We start from the raw sequence: 21,759 nt of genomic DNA on the forward strand, positions 1-21,759 counted from the left end.
GAGGATCAGTGCTTCAAACGAACAGTGTGGGCCCGGAGGCCACTTTTTACCCAACGAGCTCCATAGAGACTGGATTTTGCAAACACTCGGTGGATGTACTGCTTACCGAGCACTTCATCAGTGCTGACCCGTTCAGTGCCCGAGGCACGCCTGTGACGTAGATGTTGCCCGCGTTCTCCAGTGAGGCACAGAGAGGTTAAACCCTCTCCCTAAGGTCACACAGCTCACGCGTGGTGAGGCAGCTTCGCGCCAAGGCTGTCTAGCTGCTTCCTTTCTCTCTGCGTCTGATTTTCTGGCTTCAGTTTCAGTTTTGTTAATGTTTTCCTGTATGTCAGGGTTTAAAGAAATTCAGTACCTATTTTTATTTGGTAAAACGTGTGATGTATGTTTGCCGCCTTAGCCTTCTGTGCGTGTGCGGCTCGGCAGCATTAAGTATGTCCACACGGCTGTGCACCATCGTCCCTAGCTTGTTCATCTTCCCAGACTGAGGCTCTGTCCTCATTAAGTCACATCTCAGCCCCTGGCACCCACCCCTCTCCCTTCTGTCCCTGTGGATTCGCTCGGGGAACCTCCTAGACTGGACCCGTCCAGCGTCTGTGTGTGTGTGACGCAGTGTCACACCCTCGAGCTTCATCCATGCTGTGTCAGCAGGCACGAGAATGTCTCCCTTTCTGAGGCTGGATCGCGCTTCTCTGTGTGGCTGGATGGACCATCTTATTTATCCGTCCCTCTGTCGATGGGCACAGGTTGCTTTCATCACCTCTCAGCTCCTGTGAATAATGCTCTGTGAACGTGGGCGTTTAAGTTCAAAATTCAGTTGTCATTCAGTCGCTCAGTCGTGTCTGACTCTGCGACCCCATGGACTGCAGCAAAGAGTCAGAATCCAGTACATCTTTTAAAATCTATACTTGTGTCTAGTAGCTCCCGGAAAGAGACTAAAAACAACTGGTCTTAGGGCAGGTTTGGCACTGAAGCCCCTCCAAAGGATGCTTGAACTCGAGGAAGGCGCTTCAGGGGTTTGGCTCAGGAGGTGAAGCCAGGTCCCCAGGTTAGGGGCCGAGGCCCCTGTGGGGTTGGCCCAGAGCCCCTGCCTGCCTCTCCATGCCAGCTGCCCCTCAGTGCCATCGCCCCGTGAGAGAACATGACCTGCTATCGATTATCGAAAGCTGCACCAGGCGTGCCACAGTGACCACCCAGTGTAGACAGCATCACAGCGTCACCCCGGACCTGGGAGCTGGCTGGTGCACGAGGCTGTGGTTCAGCGTCTTCTCTTTGACCCGCCTGCTGGACTGTCATTTCCAGTGATAAGGCAGTGGGGCTGAGAACTCAGTGGAGGTTGGTGTGCGTGGGGGCCTCTGGGCCCTTGGGGGCAGGGGCGCGTGTCCTCAGTGAGTCGGGATAGAGGGAACTTGGGGCTTAGGGACACGCGGTGGGCAGGGACAGCAGGACGTCCCAGAAAGAGCCAGCGCCCTACACCAAGAGGAGACAGCAGAGCCAGAGGCCAGGAGGATGTAGGGAAGATGCTTCCGCCCATCTGGCAGCCTCGGCGGCGTCCGTTCAGGAGAGCGAGGCCCCAGCCTGGGGAGGGAGCAGGGGGCTGAGGGCAAGGCGGGCAGCGTCCACCCGCCGGGCCTCCGTGTGGGAGATGGGCACCCTGAACTCCGTCCTTGCTGCCCCGCAGACGAAGGCCTGTGGGACATGTTTGCCAAGGACATTCCACGGGGCGCCACGGCCTACACCGTCAGCCTGGACCAGCTCAGGCAAGGAGTGACCTACGAGTTCCGGGTGGTGGCCGTGAACCAGGCGGGCTACGGGGAGCCCAGCAGCCCCTCCGCTGCCGTGTCAGGTAGGAGCCCCGCCCGGGGACCCCGGGGGGTGGGCGGGCGGCATGGGCCCAGAGCACAGCCATCCCTGGAGGAGATGTCCTGGCCTCACTGAGCTCCTCTCGCCCTCTGTCAGAGCTAGGGCCTCAGCTTGAGCTGGGCAGGGTCCCCCCAGGGGAGAAGACGTCCCCTGCAAAGTGCAGCCTGAGACCCTCTGTTAGCAGATGCGTCCTTACTGTTGAGCCGAAAGTTGAAAAGCAAGATTGCACCAACCTGCCTGTCCCCAGCCGCCATCGGGGACAGTGCGAGCCCTGGACACGTGGTTGTGTCAGCCCAGGCATCCTTGAGGGATGCTGGCCGAGGGGCCCGGTGCCTCCGGTGCCTGAGATTGGAGGCCAAGGGCTGCCGGCTCCAGTGTCAGCCCCGGCTCAGCCATGGGGGTAGCACAGACATGGAGGGGGCGGCCAGGCTCCTTTACCTGGAGCTCAAGTGTCGGTGCCGACAGACCCCGTCCTCACCAGTGATGTGACGAGGGGTGTGACCACCGGGAGGAAGTGACGGCCCTGGGCCTGGGTCTTGAAGGGTGCAGGGGGATGGCCGCAGGGAAGGGAGAGCCTGCATGAGGCTGGGGGAGCAGTGGGGGGACCAGCTGTGGGGCAGGCTGGTTACTCGGCCTGGACCCGGTCCTGGGGCCCCGGGCGCAGGTGAGGAGTGGGCCTCCACCCCAGCTGCACCTTAGGGGCCACCCTCGGGAACAGTTAGAAAACAGTCGTTCAGGGCCCCACCCCGGACAGCAGTTGCGTCACGGGGGTTACGGGTCTGGGCCTGATGATTTTCTAGCTCCAAGGTGGTCCTTCCACGCCGCCGAGATTGCAAGCCAGGCTCTAGATGTGGGGGTGGCTGCAGGCCGACCACCTGGAGCCGACTTGAGAAGGGAGCTGGCTGCAGAGACGTTTGGAGGTCGCAAGCCGATTCTGGGCCAGAAACCACGAGCCTTCCTTCCAATCAAGACAAATATGTTCCCCATCCCCGTAGTCACATCTGTTTAAGCTGCTGACTGCGCTTGTTTAAATTGGAAACATCCTTCATCCTTTCCTTGAGTGGGCCTGGAGGGAGGGGAGCGTCCATGGGCACCCAGGCCCCACGCCTCCTGGTCTGGGAGCACCGTGGATTTCAGGGGCGCTTGGTGAGAGGGACAGCCTGGGCACCACTCACTTGTTTAATGAAAAATAAGCAGGAAGACCAAATCTACCTTTTCTACTTCGTCTTTATGAAGAAACTTGTAAACACACCCCAAAGTAGAGAGAATGGAATAAGGAAGCCCATCACTCCGTCCAGCAATTCAGGGTTTGCCTCCCTTGACCACATATAAAAAATTACAAAAAGCAGTTCCAAATGCACAGGGCTTGCAATCGTGCACACGCAGAGGGGACGGCAGAGGCTGGTTCCTACGTAAGAACACGGCTCCCGGTCCTCGGGGCCGTGGGCACCGTGGTTCACACATCCCTCTGAAATCCAGCTCATGCGTGTCGGATCTAAAGCGCTGCCGCCTGCCAAGGCTCCCTCCCTGGACTGTCGCAGTAGCCAGAGAGGACTTCTGCTTGCTGGCAGGGCGCACACGCTTCACGTCCGTCTGCTGAGACCCTTCCGGTGGGTTTCTGCTTCTGGGCGGCAGACCTTGGGGCTCCCGTCCTGTCCCACACATCCAATGCCCCCAACAGGGAAGCAGGTGGATGGCACGAGGGGACCCCAGGGCCATCCGGCACCTGGCAAAGAGCGACTCCCATCTCTCTCTCCTTAGTAAACAGAATAAAACATGAGGAAGAAGACAATCCTCCTTCAAAGTAACTCTCAGTTTTGCTGGGGGCACAAAATACATAGAACACAGCCCCAGCTTCCGTGGGTGGGGAGCCCTGGTGCGGCGGAGGAGGCTGACAGGTAGCAGACAGGCCCCCCAGCCGCAGCGTGTGAGCAGAGGTTCCTGGGAGGGTGTGGGCGCATCCAGCTCTCGGCCCAGAGGGGTTGGTCATGGGGCTCCCAGGCTTAGACTGAGGGCAGCCAGGCTCGTGGGCGCAGCACTTGCAGGAGGGGCCAACTTTCCACCCGAGAACTCCTTGCGATGTCAAGGATTCAGCGGGGGTTCTGCTGGCAGGCGGAGGTGGTGAGACCAGGTGGTGGCAGCGGGAACAGGGGCGGCCAGGGGGTTTGCAGGTGTCTCAGGAGAAAGCCCCCATACTGGGAGAGACGAGCAAGGCCGGGCACTTCTGTCCCTCCCTCCCTGTAACCCAGACTACAGATAAAACTGGGAGAATGTAAGTTTGCTGGCCAAGGCCTGGGGTGGGGGCAGCGGGGGCGAGGGGACCCCAGGCCCGAGAGACAGTGGACCCAGAGCTTCTTCTCCGGGAAACCAGTGGATCTGCCCAGGACAACCCAGACCAGGCAGGGGTCCCCCCACCCCGGTCACGGCGGGGACAGATTTTCTGTCCATGTAACCGTGCGCCTGTCGCCCTGCAGCTAAGGTGGAGACGCCCTTCTACGAGCAGTGGTGGTTCCTCCTGGTGATGGCGCTCTCCAGTCTGCTGGTCATCCTGCTGGTGGTGTTCTCGCTGCTGCTGCACGGCCAGAGCAAGAAGTACCGCAACTGCGGCACAGGTGGGGACGCCCCCGCCTCCCCCGGGGACCTGGGGCCGAGACGTCGGGCTTGTCCCTCCTGGGTCTGGGGTGCCCACACCACGCTGCATTTCAGTCCCTAAGACAGGCACACGTCCCTCTGGAGGCAGGAAACCGGGGCTCTGGGCACCGGCGTCTGGCCGGCTCTGCCCTCACACAGGCCACGTGTCCCTTATCCTTCGGCCCCTGATCCTTCGGCCCCTGAGAGTCTGTTCCCATTTCTGCAGCTGCTCAAATGCAGGAGTGGTTTTTAGTATGATTAAAATGTGGAAAGTGGAAGAAGGAAATGGCAACCCACTCCAGTATTCTTGCCGGGAGAATCCCATGGTCCGAGGAGCCTGGTGGGCTACAGTCCATGGGGTCACAAAGAGTCGGACACGACTGAGTGACGGAGCACTCACTGATTGCTGTTTTTATATCATATCTCTTTCCACCCAGAGATTTAAAGGTGTGCTAACTTTAACTGGTAAATTTAAACACATGGATGCAATATGTAAATACTGCTAGGACCTTCAAAAAAAAAAAGTGGAAAGTGTTCAAGAGATGAGAAATGGCCCCTTCAGTATCACAAGAACAGCCATCGGGGTGCGGCTCAGTTGCCTCGGTGCCACTCAGGATGGTTAGTTGGGTCTGTGGTCCAGCCCTTCTCACGATGGGGCGAGTGCTGCCTGGGCCCGCACCCCGGCTCTGAGCCTTCTGCAGCCTGGGCCCCGTTTTCCCAGCACGGCTGGGCCTGGCGTGGAGCAAGTGCTCAGTGAGTGTCCACAGCCGAGAGAGTCCCCATCACTAGAAAAATGGACAAATGAACGTGGGCAGAGCCGGCCATGGAAGGGCACAGACAGCGTGGCTTGCTTTACAGGAAGGTCAGGAGCAGCCTAATGAATGGATGTTTCTAGAAGGCAGGATGGTGGGTGTTCTTAGTGCAGAAGTATAAACAGGGAGGGAACCTTCCAGGGTGCTGGAAACAGTCCTCTGTGAAAGGGGCCCTCAGATGCCCCGACCGCAGCCCCCAGCACTGTAGTCCCTGCACCAAGAGGGTTAATAAAACCAGGAGGCCCTAAAGTGCCTGCCATTTGCTTCTGTAACGTTGAGCCATTCATTCCTCCAAGAAAGGATTTATTTTTTTCTGTATAAATTCACTTCTAACAAGTGTTCGTAAATCAGATTTGATTCCTGCGGGATTTACAGTGTATGAATGGCATGTCATTTTCCCGAGTTAATGCTATTACAGAATCCCAGAATCCCACGTCTGGTGCAGAGAAAGTCGCCCTGCCTTCCCTCCTCTCCCTCTCCATCTGGGAAGCAGACCGCAGAGTCCAATCTGACCTGCAGCTTCCAATCCTCAGCCTCACCCTGGAGCGTTCACTTAACATCATCATTAATGCCCAGAAAAAAAGAAAAAAAAAAAGTTGTCCACCAGAATGTCTCCCTGCCCGCCCAGGAGACACGCAGAGCCCAAACCACTGTGCTGCAGCCTCGTTCCACCCCTCCCGGACGACACGCTCTCTTGTACAAGATCAGACTTCCTCTCTGAGTATAATATTCACCTGCTCGCCTCCCATCAACCCCAACCCCGACGCGCAGGCGACTTCCTCTTTCATCTGCTGCTGTCTGCGTGCTGCTGGCTTTCCCCGTTGCACACAAGCAGAACACCGAGGCGAGCGGAGGGCTGTGGGGTCCCCGGCAGACAGGATCCTTGGGATAGGAAATGCTGGTGAATTCAACAAAACATGCGTGAAGCCCCTGGTGTGTGCTCGGGCAGTGTCCCGGGGGCTGGGACCTCACCAAGAACAAGGTTGTGTGAGCATCCCTGGGTCTGTGCCTCCGAGAGCTCACAGCCTAGCAGGGGAGGCAGACAGGACTGCAGGAAGCCAGCCAGCCAGCTCTCAGGACAAAACGGAGAGGTGGTGACGGGCACCGCATGGAGAAACGACACAGGGAGGAGACCTCAGGGCTCCGGAACGTCCTCTCCGGTCTCACCACCCTTGAGCTGTGATCTGAAGAAGGGGGTGGGGGGAAGGGGCTCCCTGGGCAGGGGCAGGGGGAGATGGGAAGGGCAGGGGAGGCCAGCCTGGGCAGGGGGACAGCAGTGAGGACCAACTCTCATGCCGAGCGAGGCAGGGGCCGCCGGGAGCTCTGCAGTCCCCCTGGTTACTTACGGCTTTGCTTGGCTAGCAGATTGTAGAATCTGCTTTGATATGTACTGATGAACTCATTTTTTAGTGATTTTTAGTTACAGACATTCACAGACATGTGTGACCATCACCACAGTTGGTTCTGGAGCATGTTCATCACTGCAGGAAAAAGACCCTGCACCCTCGAGCCCTCCCCCTTAAATGTTTACCCTCCACTTACTTCCTTGTTCTGACTGGGCCTTTATTGTGAAATTTATTGAATATCCTCAATGGTGTAAAAGGTTCATGCACTCTGACTATTCTTTAATAAGACACTGATGAAACAACAACAACAACTTGATTTTGGCATCAAGGAAAAGAAACACCAAAATGCTAATATCGTTTTGCTCCATGGTTGACGTGTAGCCGTACACCCCAGCCTGACTCCGCCTGCCCTGGGCGCTGACTCGGGTCGCCAGGCCTGGGGCTCGTCCAGCAGGCGGTCCGGAGCACCCTGGGCAGCCTGCCCGGCTCCACGAGGCTCGGGGCTGGACCCCTGACGTCCATTTCCTGACGCGCATCTGCGCCGCCTCCGCCCATATGTAGGTAAGAGCATCTCCAACATGGAGGAGTCCGTGACCCTGGACAACGGAGGGTTTGCCGCCTTGGAGCTAAACAGCCGCCACCTCAACGTCAAGAACACCTTCTCCAAGAAGAATGGGACCAGGTAGGGTTGCAGCACCCACCCCAGGGCCCACGCCGGCCAGGCCCACGCCCACGAGTCCCCCCGAATCCCAGGGCAGGAGGGCGGGTGCTAGCAATGGTTTAAGGACGTTTCTAGAGATAAAGAGGCAGGTCTCAGGTGTAGGGACCTGGTCTTGGGGGACCTCCGGCCCCTCCGGGCGTCACTGGAAGCTGTGGGCGGCCTGGGAACTGCTTGCGTGGCACCGAAACGGTGCCAGAGGCTGTGCATGGCTTTCCTCTCGACGCAGCCGCGATGAGGCCAGGGGGCGGGCCAGGGGGCGGGGCTGACTGGTGTGCCGTCCCCCAGGTCCCCGCCCCGGCCGAGCCCCGGCGGGCTGCACTACTCCGACGAAGACCTCTGCAACAAGTACAACGGCGCCGCGCTGACCGAGAGCGGGGCCCTCCAGGAGAAGCCGGGCGACGCCACGGAGTCCGAGGTGGGTGCCCGCGCCCTGCTGCGGGCTGCGGCCCCTCCCGTCACCCCGGGGCCCTGCCCTGGTCTCAGCCGCGTCTCCACACACACACAGGCTCGGAGCAGGCAGAGCCGGGACAGAGGGCGCCCCTTCCCGGACGGGGAGGGTCCATGCTCGTCTCTGGTGCGCGAGGCCACCTCCCCGATCAGTCCCTGGTCCAGAGTGGACTTTGGGTTCGCAAACCTCCTTGCTTAGCTCTGCGCTCAGAAAGAGACCTGGCCGACCTGAAGGTCACCAGGGAACGTGGTGGCCTCTGGACCCCCGAGGGGTAACGGGGGCCCGAACCCACCCTACTGGTAGAACCTGGACCCCCGCCCACGCCAGACAGGGGCTTCCCCTCCCGCCAGCCTCCTGTGCGCCAGCGCGGGCTTTGGTCACAGCACCGCTGGGTCAGTTACCGGGGTCACCGGAGCAGGGCGGGAGCCCCGGGACCAGGGAGACCCCGCCCCCGAGGGGTATCAGCCTCCAGCCGTGACCCCCAGGACCCCGCCCCATACATCTTGATGCCTGGGCACTGACTGCGGGGCTGGGCCCGTCCTGGGCAAGGTCTCTGTGTTGGGAGGGGACATTCCCTGGAGGGAGCCGTGGGGGCGCCGTGAGGAGCCCCACTTCCACGGGGAAGCCCCTTCCCCAAGAGCCCATCTCACAGGAGCGAACCAGCGGACGCAGTTAGGGAGCTTGGCGCCCAGTCCTGACCACGGGGTTTCAGAGACGCTGCGACAGGGACGAATTCACCAAGCTGTTTGCCAGACACGCAGGCCCACCCCACCGCTTGGCATTCACACTCTAAATCAATATTTAATCTAAAATAAGTCTCACCTTCATTTTGACCTGAGTTTAGGACTGATTGCACCCTCAGGCTCAATTAAACGGCTTCTTTTAAACTGTGGTTTGTGTAGGAGCCCACACGGGCCAGCCCCCAGGCAGGGGGCCCAGTGGCCGGGCCGCTCGGCCTCCATGCTCCGTGGACGCGGGCGCCGGCTGCCCGTCTGCGCCGCAGCCGTGGGCTCCTGGAAGCGGCAAGCCACCCTGCCGGCGTGCAGGAGGAGCGCTGTGTCCGCGCGAGGGGCTGTCTGTGGAGGGAAAAGCGAGAACGCTGAGCCCAGCTTCCTGACGAGGAGGCCGCGGCCTTTTCCAGCCACTGGTCCCAAAGACGGCGCGTCGGGAAGGGGTGGGCTGCCGTCCAGCGTTTCCCGGGTCAGCGGTCAGAGGCAGCGCCCGCCCCCACCTTCCTGGGCTCGAAGAGCATCGTGGACGATGCTCACAGCAACCCTGTGCTGCCTCGCGGGCTTTCCAGCTCCACTTGGGCTAAGTGCTGAGTGCTTCCTCAGCCAGGCCTGGAGGCAGGCGGTTCTCGTCCGTGTCCCCAGGACACCCCTAAGGCCGAGGCCACCCCACACATGCACCCTCACCCTCATCTTGCAGGGCCCACTGACCCCCGCCCTTCCCCTCTTCTCCCACCCAACACCCGGGCCACAGAGGCCATTCCCAGCACTGCCAGGACTGGAAATTCATGGATTCTGACTATTTGTTCATAAAAGCATGCTCAAAATGGGTTAAACACGGGCCAGTCTGTCTGTCCTCTCACACACGGGGGTGTTTTGCGAGTCAGATCCAGCTGATTCGCATGGAGGATCATTAGATGCCTGCGGGCGCTAGGCCTATACATGCATGTATGCATACACGTGTGCACTCATGCACACACAGACACGGGGAAGGAGGCAGCAAGAAGGGAAGAAGGGAGCGGGTGAGGGTAGGAGGCGAGAGGGATGGGAAATGCACTCTAAATCCTGCAAGGAGGCCGTTCGTATCCTCACGTAACAGGTGGGAGAGCTGAGGCTTGCCGGGGTTTTGAGTGTCTTCCCCAGACACGCACTCCTGGGTGGACCTGGATGCAGACCCAGGCGGCGGGCTCCCTTCCGTCCCTCCCACCAGGCCAGCCGAGTTCTCCTAGCCCGGGACGCATGGCTGAGTGAGGGCGGGCCATGGCATGCCCTGTGCCTGGAGGAAGAGGCTCCTTCCGGGATTCCCACAGATGCTTTGCGGGTCCTAACACTTTCTGGTTCTAGAAAGTTGATCAAAAGTGCGGACGCCGTCTCTACCAAGGCATGTCACCTTGAACCTGGGGTTCCAGGCCCCCCAAAGCCTGTGGTGGGCGGGCACCTCCTGTGAAGGCTCCGGGAGTCCAGGCTAAGAACTCACGTTCCTGGGCTCCCCGTCTGCTCCTGAGTTCTCGGGTAGATGCAGTGAGGCCCGTCTTTTCCCCCAGAATTCTGTGCTCTGTCGTCTTCCTGGGGCCCAGCTTTGAACCTTACAACCTGGGAGAGTTGTAGGCAGATTCATGGGGTCTTGGAAGTGCCAGCTCTGATGGGAGCCTTTCCTTTGAACTAGTCTGGTCTCTTAACCAGACTGAGATGTCATTCACACACTGCACAGTTCACGTCTTCACCGCATAGGCTATTTAGGTGTGTGTTTTTAGTTTCCTCACATTTATGAGCTTCCCAAATTTTCTGCTGTTAATGGTTTTTAATTTTATCCCGCTGTGGTCAAAGAACATACTTTGTATATCTCCAGCCCTCTTATATTTATCGAGTCTTGTCTTGCGGGCAGCATCTGGCCTGTGCTGTAAGAACCCCCTTGAAAAGGCCGTGTTGCTCTGCTGTTGCTGTGTGGAAAGTTCCGTGTGTGTCTGCCACGTCCAGTTGATTTATCGTGCCGTTCACGCCTTCCACACTCTCGATCTTTCCGCCATCTGTTAACGTACCGAGGTCTCCAACAGTTACTGTCAACATTCTCTACGTCTCTCTCCGTTTCCGGCAGCTTTAATCTCCTGTACCTGGGGGCTCTGTTTGCAGATGCGTGTCTGTCTGTAGCTGTGGTGTCTTCATGGTGGACAGACTCTTTTTCAGTATAGCATGTCCCTCTTGGTCTCCACTCACAGTTTTCGTCTGTTTGGCCTGACATCAGCACAGTCGCTCCGGCTCTCTTTTGGTTCCTGTGCACATGGCATATCATTTCCATCACTTCACTCTCAACTTGTTTGAAGCCTTGGATCTGAAATGTGTCTCTTGTTGACAGCATACAGTTGGATCATGCCGTCTCATTCATCCTGCAGTGCCTCCTGCTCACCAGGTTGTTTGATCCATTCACAGTTAGTGTGGTTGCTGCTGACTCCAGAGTTAGGCCTGCCGCTTGCTGCTTGCCGTCCATCAGCCTCGTATCTCTGCTTCTGTGTTTTTCCTTCACTGTCATTTTGCTGCTGTTGTTAAGCGCCTACTTTCTAGTGTATATCCGGGGGATATTTTCATTCCCTTGTTTTGCTTTTACTATATTTTTTCAGTTGCTTTTTATAGTGATTGCCCTCGTATTAGTATGTGCTTTAGATTTATTCTAAATCTCAGTGACATATAGAAACTTTATTCTTGTATAGATCTATTCTCTCCTCCCCATTTGTGCTTATTATTATACGCATCCATATTCGTGATAGACCCAAGGATGCATCTTTCTACCTGTACAGAATTCTGTACCTTTTAAAGAAGTTGAGAGGAGAAAGGTGAGCAAGTATTGGAGCTTATCACGTTAACCCTTCTGTTTGCGATTTTTGGTTCTCATTTCTCCCCACCTTTGTGTTCCACTGTAATTGTTACATTTCTCTATATCGTGGACCCAACAATAAAATTATTACCTAATGCTTTAGGAAATTGCTTTTTAAATCAGATAAGAGAAGAAAGGAGACTAAGTCCTTACACTGCCTTTTATAATTGCCTATGTGATGATCTTGTTGCTGCTTGTGTGTGTGCGGATTTGATCTGCTCTCTGGTGTCACTGGCCTGCAATCTGACCATCTTCCATGAGTATTTCTTATAAGGCAGGTCTGCCAGCAATTAAGTTTTCTGTTTTCATCTCAGAATGTCCTATTTCATCTTCATTTATGAAAACAGTTTTGCCAAATAAAAGATTCGTGACTGACAGTCTTCTTTCAACACCTGCCCATTGCCTCCTGTCCTCCATTTTTTCTGACCAGAAGTCAGCTGTTAGCGTAATTTGAATTCCCTTGGGCTGGATGAGTCATTTTTCTCCCTTCGATTTCAAGAGTTTCTTTTGCCTTTGTCTTTCAGAATTTTAGCTGTTAACTGTGACGTGTCTGGGTGTGGCTCTTGTTCCGTTTATCTTGTGGTATATTGAGCTTGTTAAGTATGCAGTTGTTTTTTTTGTTTGCTTGATTTTTTTTTTACCAGATTTGGGAAGTTCTAAGTCATGTGACTCTCAACCGTCTTTCTGCTGCTTCCCCTCTCTTCTCACCCCGTGTTCTCGTTGCGCACAGGCTGCTGCGCTCAGCTTTGTCACGCTTATCAGGTGTTCCAGTCTGTGTTTATTTTTTTTTCATTCTTTTCTCTTTGTTTTTCAAGTTGCATGACCCACCCCAATGTTCTTGCCTGAAAAATCCCACGGACAGAGGAGCCTGATGGGCTACAGTCCATAGGGTCACTTGGACTAGAGCCAGACGTGACTGAGTGACTGACCACGGCGAGCAGCCTCTCAGTCTGTCTCCAAGTGCGCTGAGTCCTTCCTCTGTCAGCTCAGATCTACTGTTGAGGCCCCCCGGTGAATTTTGCATTTGATTATGGTATTTTTCAACTCCGGAGCTTCTCATTCGGTCCTTTTAAGTCATTTCTATCTCTTTATTGATATTCTCCACTTGGTGTGATAGTGTCAGCATACTTTAATTCTTTAAACATGGTTTCCTTCAGTTCTTTGAACATATTATAATAGCTACTTTTAAATTCTTTGCCTGCCAATATCTGAGGCTCCCTGCTTTTTTTCCCCTGTGTATGTATCACACTTTGCTGTTTTTTGAAAACAAGAACATATTTTAAATAGTATCTTGTATTCACTTTGAATACCCATATTCAACCCCCTCTGTCTGTTGTCATTGTTGTTGGCTCATTTGTTCAGTGACTCGTCTGGACTAGTTAGGGAAGCCACGTCCTCAGCAACGTGTCCGCTCTGACATCACCCCTCCGAGGTGTGGCCTTGGGCAGGCATGTGGTTTCCATAACCAGGGACGACTGAGATCTCCACTAGGCATCCCCTTGTCTCTTGTTCTGACCTCCCCACTAAGGTTTGGGAAGGCCCACACAGCTGGTATCACACCCAGCTGTTAACCTCCTCTCCCTGGCAGCTCTCTTATTTTCGACAAGGCTCCAGGGTATAAATTACTCCACAGTTGGATCCAATCACAGCCCAGGCAGCAGCAGGACGTTGTTAATCTCTGAATTCTTCTCTAAGCCCAAGAGGGCTCCCGTCAGCTGTCTCTTTGCCTGGTCCTCCCGTTAAACCTCTGGCGCATTTATTGCTCCACTTGCTGCTATCAAGGACTTAGCTCTTCATTTCTCGCCCCTGAGGCCTCCACAGTTTCCAGCAATGCCCTGAGGCATGAAAAGTGAAAGTGTTAAGTCACTCAGTCATGTCCACGTTCAGCTCCTCTGTCCATGGATTCTCCAGGCAAGAACACTGGAGTGGGTAGCCATGCCCTTCTCCAGGGGACCTTCCTGACCCAGGTGCTGAACCTGGGTCTCCTGCCCTGCAGGCAGATTCTTTACCATCCGAGCCAGCAGGGACACCTGCCCTGAGGCATGCCATGGTCCAAATAAAGCTACTCCCCTGAGGCAGAGCTGGGAGCTCTCTGTTCAGAAGGGCTGACTCTCCCGCCATGAGGACCTCTGTGTCACAGCACCAAAGCTGGGGTGGGGACAACGGCCCCCTTCTCCATGGTGACCAGTGAGGCACTGGGTGGGGATGGACGCCCCTGGGTTTCTGGCTGCGCCCCGGCCCCCCTGCATGGAGCTCCTTCCACCAGCCACGAGGGCGAGGCAGCCTGCCAACCTGGTGCACGTTGGCCAGCCTCCCAGCAGCCCCGATGAGGAGGGGAGCTCAGTTCTCTGACCACACCTCCAGGAATACCTCTGCATCGTGGAGCTGGGGACAAGCAGCTGGCTGGGAGATGCCCGCGGCTTCCTCCTCCAGGTCAAACCAAATTCCTGGAGTCTTAGGGGAGGGGCCCTGGCTTCTTGGCCACATGTGCCTCCCCCTCCCCAAGTGGAGCTTCCGTCACCCCAGCTGGGGGTGGGGGAGCAGGTCAGAGTTCAAGCAGCTCAGACTCTTGCTCTTCTTAGTGATTTTAGATTTTCTGCAATAAACCTTGTCCCATTTGCTATATGCCCTTGGCACCATTTCCAGGGACTCTAAATGATTGTTGATAATTTGATTTTCCCCCAGTTAAGTCACTGTTCTACTGTGGGGAAGACCTGCTGCTCCTTCTGGCCATTCTGGAAGTATTTTTTGTATTGGTAGTTGGTTGACGAGCCAGGTAGGGGGTCCCCTGCCCACCCTTACTGCCCACCCTCTCCTCCAGAGGCAAAAACCCTGTGAGCTCTCTGCCGGAAAAGCTCTTCTGCAAAGCTAATACTTCACTGAAAGAAAAAAAAAATTGTGATGCTGTCATTTTCTCCCTGGGGTGTTTTTTAACCATTTTCAGCAATGTTACTCGAGTGACAATTCTGAGAACCGGCTCACAGGTGCAGGAGAACCTGGCTGATCAGAGTGGCTCTGAATTAGACCAGCAGCCTCGCAGGACACACGCTGTGGCTCTTGATGTTTCTCCACTTAGAAATAAGGGGCTTTCTCTCCATTTTATCGCCCAGCTGCTTACGAATTATATCAGGGCTACTGTTCAAATCACATCTTAAAAATTATTTTCAAAATCCACAGAAACAGGTTTCAAGGTCTCTCTGGCTTCAGCCAACTTAGACCAGCCCCCTCTCACTTAATTAATCCTCTAATAATATTGGAGTCTTTCATCTTGCCAGCACAGCACCAGAAGTCCTGGGATTATCTCTGTTAGCTGCTTGCCAGGCATCCACGCGCCTTTAGAAACTCATGGTCGGGTCTGCAGACTCATCCAATCACAGGCTGGCCTTCCTCGGTTTCCTGGGAAACGGACTCACATCGCTACCTCACATCACACAGGAAACTTGAAAAAAAAAGACCCCGCAGCGTTTCCTTTCTGTCAATAATTCTAACTCACTAAAATACATCCTCATTAAAAAATAATAATGTCATATCAACAATAAACAGAGCAGGCAGCAGGACAAGGAATGGCATTTTAATCCTGTGCTTTCTCGTGGAAGCGAAAGCGAGACCTGAACAGGAGCCCTGAGGCCTTCACCATGGCCCCATGTGTCCCAAGATGGGGCGGGCGCACTCGCCCTCTCCCTAGAGGAACAGCGAGAAGCTGAAGGAACAGCTCTGAGTCTCCCCTCTCCATTCTGTGCCATGGTTTTGTTGTGTCCCAGCGAAGGAAATGGCAACCCACTCCAGCATTCTTGCCTGGAGAATCCCAGGGACCGGGGAGCCTGGTGGGCTGCCGTCTATGGGGTCGTACAGAGTCGGACACGACTGAAGCGACTTAGCAGTGGCTTTGGGGGCCACCTGGTGGGCCCACGGCCCCGTCCCCCAGGGAAGCACTCAGCTCTTCCAGGAGCGGCGGGAAAACTCCCAGGGCGGGTTCCCATTGGCTCACTGACCTTGAACCTCCATGAGCCACCCGCCTCCTCCACTGGCTGCTCTGGGACCCCGAGGTGAGGGGTCAGGTCCCTTGGCGATGCAGAGGGAAGGGCCCCAGGACATTGGACAGCAGACACCACACTCAATTAGGGCCTCTGTCCTTGGAAACCTCCCCACGGAGGTCGGCATGGATGTGGCATGTGTCCCACGGAGGACACCGTCTCCTCACCCTGACTGAGCTCACCATCAGACCCTCGGTCTGGGGGCCTGTGCCATAGTCTCGGGCAGTCTGCAGTGCCTGGGCCTTCCACACTCCCGGGCACTGCAGCATTCTCCACAGAACACAGAGCATCCCCTGGGGGCTGTGTAAACCTGATCTGGGAGGGGATGGAGTGTAGACCAGTCCTTGGAAGGAGATGGAGTAGAGCTGTCCTGGGAGGGGTTGGAGTGTAGACCTGTCCTTGGAAGGAGATGGAGTATAGACCTCTCCTGAGAGGGGATGGAGTATAGACTGGTCCTTGAGATGGAGCGCAGACCTGTTGCGGGAGGGGATGGAGTGTAGACCTGTCCTGGGAGGCGATGGAGTGTAGACCTGTCCTGAGAGAGATGGTGTGTAGACCTGTCCTTGTAGGGAATGGAGTGTAGAGCTATCCTGGGAGGGGATGGGGTGTAGACATGTCCTGAGAGAGGAGATGGTGTGTAGACCTGTCGTGAGAGAGGAGATGCTGCATAGACCTGTCCTGGGAGGGGTTGGAGTGCAGACTCTCCTGAAGCCAGAGTACAGTGGATTCATGTCCTGGGACCCGCTCAGGCACAGGGACAGGCAGGGGAGCAGAGCCTCTGGGAGGAAAGAGCTGGCTCCCGCTGCCCAGCTTGACCCCCGTGGACACGCTGAGCTCTCCGTGGTCTTGTGGAGGTGGGCCCTGGGGTAGTCCACACCCAGGTGGTGGGGAGAGAGAAAAGGGAGACAAACAGGTGAGATGTGCCACCCGCCTTAGATGGCCACTCCTCTCCGCTCAGCCCTGCTGCCCACGGCCACCCCCACGCCCATGTCCCTCCCCCGCCCTGTGGCCCCCACCCCCCCGTGGCCCACACCCCCATGGCCCTCCCGGACCCTGTGTCCCTCCCCTACCCCGTGGCCCCCAGTCCCCACCCCCATGTGGCCCTCCCTCCCGTGTGGCCCCCTCACACCCCGTGTGTCCCTCCCCCACCCTGTGGCCCCACCCCTGTGTGTCCCTCCCCCACATCCGTGTGGCCCTCCCCCACCCTGTGGCCCCACCCCCCGTGGCCCCCACCCCCGTGAGGCCCTCCCCCACCCCGTGGCCCCCAGCCCCCACCCTCCACCCCCGTGTGGCCCTCCCCCTCCCCCGTGGCCCCCTCCCTCCTCGACACCCCCCATTCTCCGTGGCCGCTCCTCCCGCCAGGGCCGCCCCTTCAAGACCACGCGCATACCCTCCCACGCCAGGCCCCTTCCACGCGCTCCTTGAGCCCCGGGCCTCCCCTGTCCCTGGCCGCCTGGCTGAGCCTGTTCCGTCCGCCCGTCCGCCCACAGGTCACCGACTCCGAGTCCGAGGACGCGCCACCCCAGCATTCGTTCGTCAACCACTACCTGAGCGACCCCACCTACTACAACTCATGGAAGCGGCGCGCGGGCGCGGCCCCGCACAGGTACGAGGCGGTGGCGGGAGCGGAGGCTGGGCCGGCCCCGCGCGCGGTGGTCACCACGCAGAGCGCCGTGTTCGCGCCCGCGGCCCGCGGCGCCCGGACTCCGCTCACCGGCTTCTCGTCCTTCGTGTGAGCTGAGCGGCGGCCGTGTCGAGACAATCACTTCCTGGAACTGGGCTCGAGCTGGGTTGAGAGGATCTGACGCTGATGGTTGATTTCACCCCCTGTGAACACGATTTCAATTAGGAACGTTTTTTTAACTGGCTTTTTGTAACATCGCTGCAGGAAGCAGGTTTCTTTGATTTTCTTTTCTTTTTACGAGAAGGTGTGTTTCGCCGGGTGCAAGGGCTCGGCACCCCGACCTGGGAAGGCCTGAGTCCTGGGGGCCTGGCTTCTCCATCGTGCAGCCCGGGAAGGCTGGGGGGAGGGGGCGGGGGCCCTCCAGGCCTCTCCTCTCTCTGCTCTACCTCCTGCCTGAGAACCAGCGCCCACCGGGGACTCCCGGCGCGAGGAGCAGGTGTCTGACCTGGGCCCGGGGCCTCCCGACCTTGAGTGTCCGTCTCTGAAATGTCCTCAGTCGGCAGCTTTAGGCGAGGAGCCGGCTTCACAGTTCCTGGCAACAGGGCAGCAGAGGCCAAGGCTCATTCCAGGGGTGAAATGCTCGGGGCTTTCCCGCTTCGGTCCTTTCTTTCAACCCCCATCATCCAGGAGCGGGAAGCGTCCCATCTGGGAGCCACCTCCTGCCCCCGCCACCGCCCCCCCCCCCAAGCTCCTCCCAAGTGCACAGCACAGGCCCGCCTGCCCCGCCCCGAGGAAACGAGACAGCGGCCGCAGAATCGCTGGTTGTGTAAGAGGTGTGCATTGTTAACCAGAGTATTTTTTAAATCTTTTTATCTTTTTTTAAAATATGCCACATGAAATGAATGCGTCTCAGCTGTCTGCAGTGCCTTTCTGTTCATTGTTTAGCTTTGTCCGCGGGAAAGACAGAGCCGCGGCGTCTCCAAGTAAAGCAGAACGGCTCTGAGAAAATGGGGTCCCCAGTCCCCCCCCCCCACCCCGCCCTGTGCCCCCCAGGCCCTCCCGTGCGGGTGGTCGTGCCCTTCCTTGGCGCAGCGCTGTGGTCCCGCCCCCGACCCCCGGCCAGCTCTTCGCCTTAACGGGTTTTCTGGAAACCTTTTTTCCCTGTAATTGTTATTATTTTGTTTTCGTTTATTTTTAGCTAAATGAAGTAGCTTGAGCTGCTCTGAAAATGAGTCCAAGCTGTAGCCCCGCCCCCAGCGCATCATAGCCCCGCCCCCAGCGCGTCACATCGCTTTTGTGCAGTGAGGGGGAGGTGCAGGTGGTCAAGCCCCAGCCCTGGTCCCAGTCTAGAATTTTCCAGGGTGTGCCCGCAGGGCCTGTGGGAAGGCCCCGTGACCGGCCTGGTCAGCAGGGGCCTGTCCACACCCCCCAGCACAGGGGAGCAGGGCCGGTCCGTCCTCCTGGGGGGCCGGCCTGTCCCCGAGCCAGCGCCTGGCCAGTGCCAGCAGGGAGCCTGTCTCGGGGCCAGGCTGTATCAGGTGGTCTGTGGGGTCTCTCCTTCCCTCTTCCCGCCTCCTCAGGGCAGAGGGCCATCTTGACCCTCTGCTTTCGGAGTTGCAGAGTGTGACCCCAGGAGACCAAGAAAAGTTTGTGTTGTGTGAGGAAAAAAAAAACACCTTTTCTGTTTTAGAGTTTTGTGTTGGATAAAAAACCCTTTTCGGTTTCTCCAAAAGTAGAGGTAGGAGGTGTGGAAAAGTTCCTTTCTTGCCGCCCCCCCCCCTTCCTCCACCCATCCCCCTCCCCCTGGCCCCCCTCCCCCTCCCTCCATCTCTCCTTTCTCTCCTTCCTTCTCTGAGTGAAGGGGAAACGTTCTAAACCAAAAATCCTGGATGCTCCGCCCAAAGCCTCCCCCTGCAAAGACTAGCCCCCCATCTCCCTGGACAGGCCGGCCTCTGTCCTCTCGGGCCCCAGACGGGGAGTGGACAGGAAGCTGCGGGGCTGCACCTCGAATTTCTTGGGAGACAAGCAGTGGACAGAGAACGTGGACACACTCTGCCTTCGCGCTCTGCCCTCTAAGCCATACGGAGCCTTGCCTAGCTGACGGGAGAGTGCCGGAATGTCCTGGCACAAGGACAGTTTGGTTTGAGGTGTGTGTCCCGCTCTGGGGTTTTGTGACAGCAGCGCCTTTTCCCCAGGCTCGTCACACTTCCTGTTCTCTCTGCTTGGAGCCCAGTCTTCGGGACGGAACTGTGGGCCTGAGGCTGTGGCTCGCGGCTGCCATGGGCCTGAGGCTGCGGCTCGCGGCTGCCATGGCACTGGCACCGGTGCCTGGCCCCGTGGTCCCAGGGCTCTGGGGCGTGGGAGCCGCTGGACCCAAGGGAGAACTGGGTGTTTCTGGTTAGATTTCAGCTTCCAGACCGTGTGACATTGAGAAGCGTGGGTTCCTAACCTCTCCTCTTGAGGGAGGGAAAAAAAACAAAATCACATGATAGGGAAATGGATATTGGATTATAATCCTGGTTCTGAACCCAGGACAGGCACCATTTCTCTAACGGAGGCAGGAGGCTTGTCCTCTCCTGCCTGCTCCCGCAGCAATGCCCTGCAGATGTGCAGCGCTCGGCCTCGCGGGGACCCCATCCAGGGCCCGGCGATGGACAGGCGAGCTGCCCTTCCCGTGAGGACCACGGCCGTAGGGCCGCGCTCTCTGCCTGAGCAGCAGAGATGGGTTTGCCCAGGCTTCCCCCTCCCCCCGCCGGGGCTCCCAGGTTTCCAGGCCGGTGAGCGGCAGGGCAGGGCCGTGGACAGTCCCCACACCTGGCAGCCGTGGAGCACGTCTCCTGGATCTCCTGCACCTCCTCCCTCTGAATAAATCAGCCCAAAGAGAGGCCCTCCCATCCCCAGCCATGATTTTAAGGAGCCCTTGGTACACGCCGTCATGGAGGAAAACGAGCCGTGGGGCAGCGTTGGGGGAGACCATGGGGGGCGGCACGCACTCCGCGAAGCCCTGTTGATGCTGCCCTTGCCCTTGACGGCGACCGGACCGCAGCATGTTTGCGTGATGGTTCTAATGGTTCATGGCATGGTTTTCGGTTTTTACAAATTCCTGGCACACAGCGTAGTTAGGATTAGGGTGGCTTCTCCCAGCGAGTCGTCGGTCCGCATATCCAGACGCCGCTCTCTGGCTCAGCATCTGCCACGTGGACCGTCCGAGAGGTGGGATCAGGAGGGAACCCTGGGACTGGTCGGCGGCCACGCCTCGTTCCCTGTCAGCCTCACCTGCTGGTTTATCGGGGGCTTGGGTCAGTCCTGAACTTTTCCTGGCCGCGTTTTCTGAAATTGTGCAGAAAACTAGATCTCCTTTAAAAACAAAAACACTTGTAGGAAGAGAGGTGCTATGGGTTCGATTTTTAATAAAAGCATCATTTTGTTCCTTGTGTGCCTGTGCGTTTCTTCAGTGAGTGTGCATGCAACGACTCGGGGGTTCTCGGGCTGAAGGAATGCTGAAAGGCCAGCCCCACGCCGTGTGGAGGCCACGCGGCCCTGCCCCTCCCGGAAAGGCAGGTGTGGACGCTGGGGGCAGGTGAGGTCGGAGGGGCTCAGCTGGAGCTCTCCCAGGGAGAGGCACGCCCGGGAGCAGCCTGGCGGGTCGCCAGGGCCTGAGGCAGGCGGCGTGGGGCCCACACCCCCCGGAGTGGACAGCGGCCACCCTCACCTGCCCCCGGCATGCCCTCTGAAGGCTCCACAGGTGCTGAAAGGGAGACTGCTCCCAGCCAGCCACAGACCGGACGCGGGGGAGGCGCTCACTCCGTCCCCTCTGTGAGGGTCCCGCCGGCTTAGGCAGCCTGAGCGCCTTCCCGCCCGCTCCAGCTGCTGTGTGTTCCCGGGTCCGCCGGGAGGGCTCAGCCTTCCCCTCGTCCTCAGGGCCTGCCGGCCGCAGAGGGCGGTTCTCCACACGGCACTCAAAACTCCCAGTGCCCGCGCCCCTGCCAGGCCCGGGGGCACAGACTCTCTGGGAGTCGGGCCCAGGTATCCAGTTTTCTGGGCTGATGCTGCCCAAGGAGGATGTGTGCTGGGAGGACCGGGCCGGGGGCAGGAAGGAGAAGCGGACCGCAGTTCTGGTGTCACTCCAGAAGCAGCCACCAACGGAGCAAGCAGTGCTGACAGCCAGGGGTGAGCGCCTCCTTTGTCTCTTCACACCTTGTCCACCTACTTCTGCCCTGCCCCCCATAGATGCAGAGTTAAGGTCAGCCCACGTTCCGTGTCGGGGACGCCCCAGCTGCCGTGTGGAGGGCGCCGGCCCGCCCCGCGTGTCCTCGCGCACTCCCCACGTTCGCCCGTCACAGGCTCCACCAGGCCCTGCAGGGGGGGCTCCACGGGGTCCCCACGGGCATGGAGAAACACGCCCAGGGTGAAGCCATTCGCCCCAGGCGGACACGAGGCAGTGGCAGGGCCCAGAGCGGGTGGAACCTCTGAACAGCCCGCCTTCCCGAGGACGTCGGCCTCCCCCAGTGTCCCCCTCCCACACCCGCCCCAGCCCCATCAGGGACAGCCAGCCTCGGGAGGCAGGGTCCCTGCCTGCAGCTCAGGGCCGGCCTGGTGGCCTCGCCCATACAGAAAGGCGCCTGAGGCCCCGGTCTCACCCTCCCACGTGCCCGCCTCCTTCGTTGAGGAGAAAGGGCAGGA

The 21,759-nt window shown here is 58.0% G+C and overlaps 1 protein-coding gene across 6 annotated transcripts in view; it reads left to right on the forward strand.

Moving 5' to 3' along the window:
- Nucleotides 1–20,510, forward strand: part of SDK1 (sidekick cell adhesion molecule 1) — a 742,921-nt gene extending 722,411 nt beyond the window's left edge. For all 6 annotated transcript variants that reach the window (XM_086376792.1, XM_086376793.1, XM_086376794.1 and 3 more), the window contains 5 exons: nt 1,682–1,846; nt 4,338–4,475; nt 7,214–7,334; nt 7,659–7,788; nt 16,943–20,510. In XM_086376792.1, the coding sequence (XP_086232918.1) occupies nt 1,682–1,846; nt 4,338–4,475; nt 7,214–7,334; nt 7,659–7,788; nt 16,943–17,188 (800 nt within the window). In that variant the 3' untranslated portion in view covers nt 17,189–20,510. The remainder of the gene's footprint in view (nt 1–1,681; nt 1,847–4,337; nt 4,476–7,213; nt 7,335–7,658; nt 7,789–16,942) is intronic.
- The last annotated feature ends 1,249 nt before the right edge of the window (nt 20,511–21,759 follow it).

This window comes from Bos grunniens, chromosome 25 (genome assembly GCF_055505025.1).
Source record: "Bos grunniens cultivar Pamir isolate PY7600 chromosome 25, Bosgru_T2T1.0, whole genome shotgun sequence".
In the NCBI taxonomy this organism is placed as follows: Eukaryota; Metazoa; Chordata; class Mammalia; order Artiodactyla; family Bovidae; genus Bos; species Bos grunniens.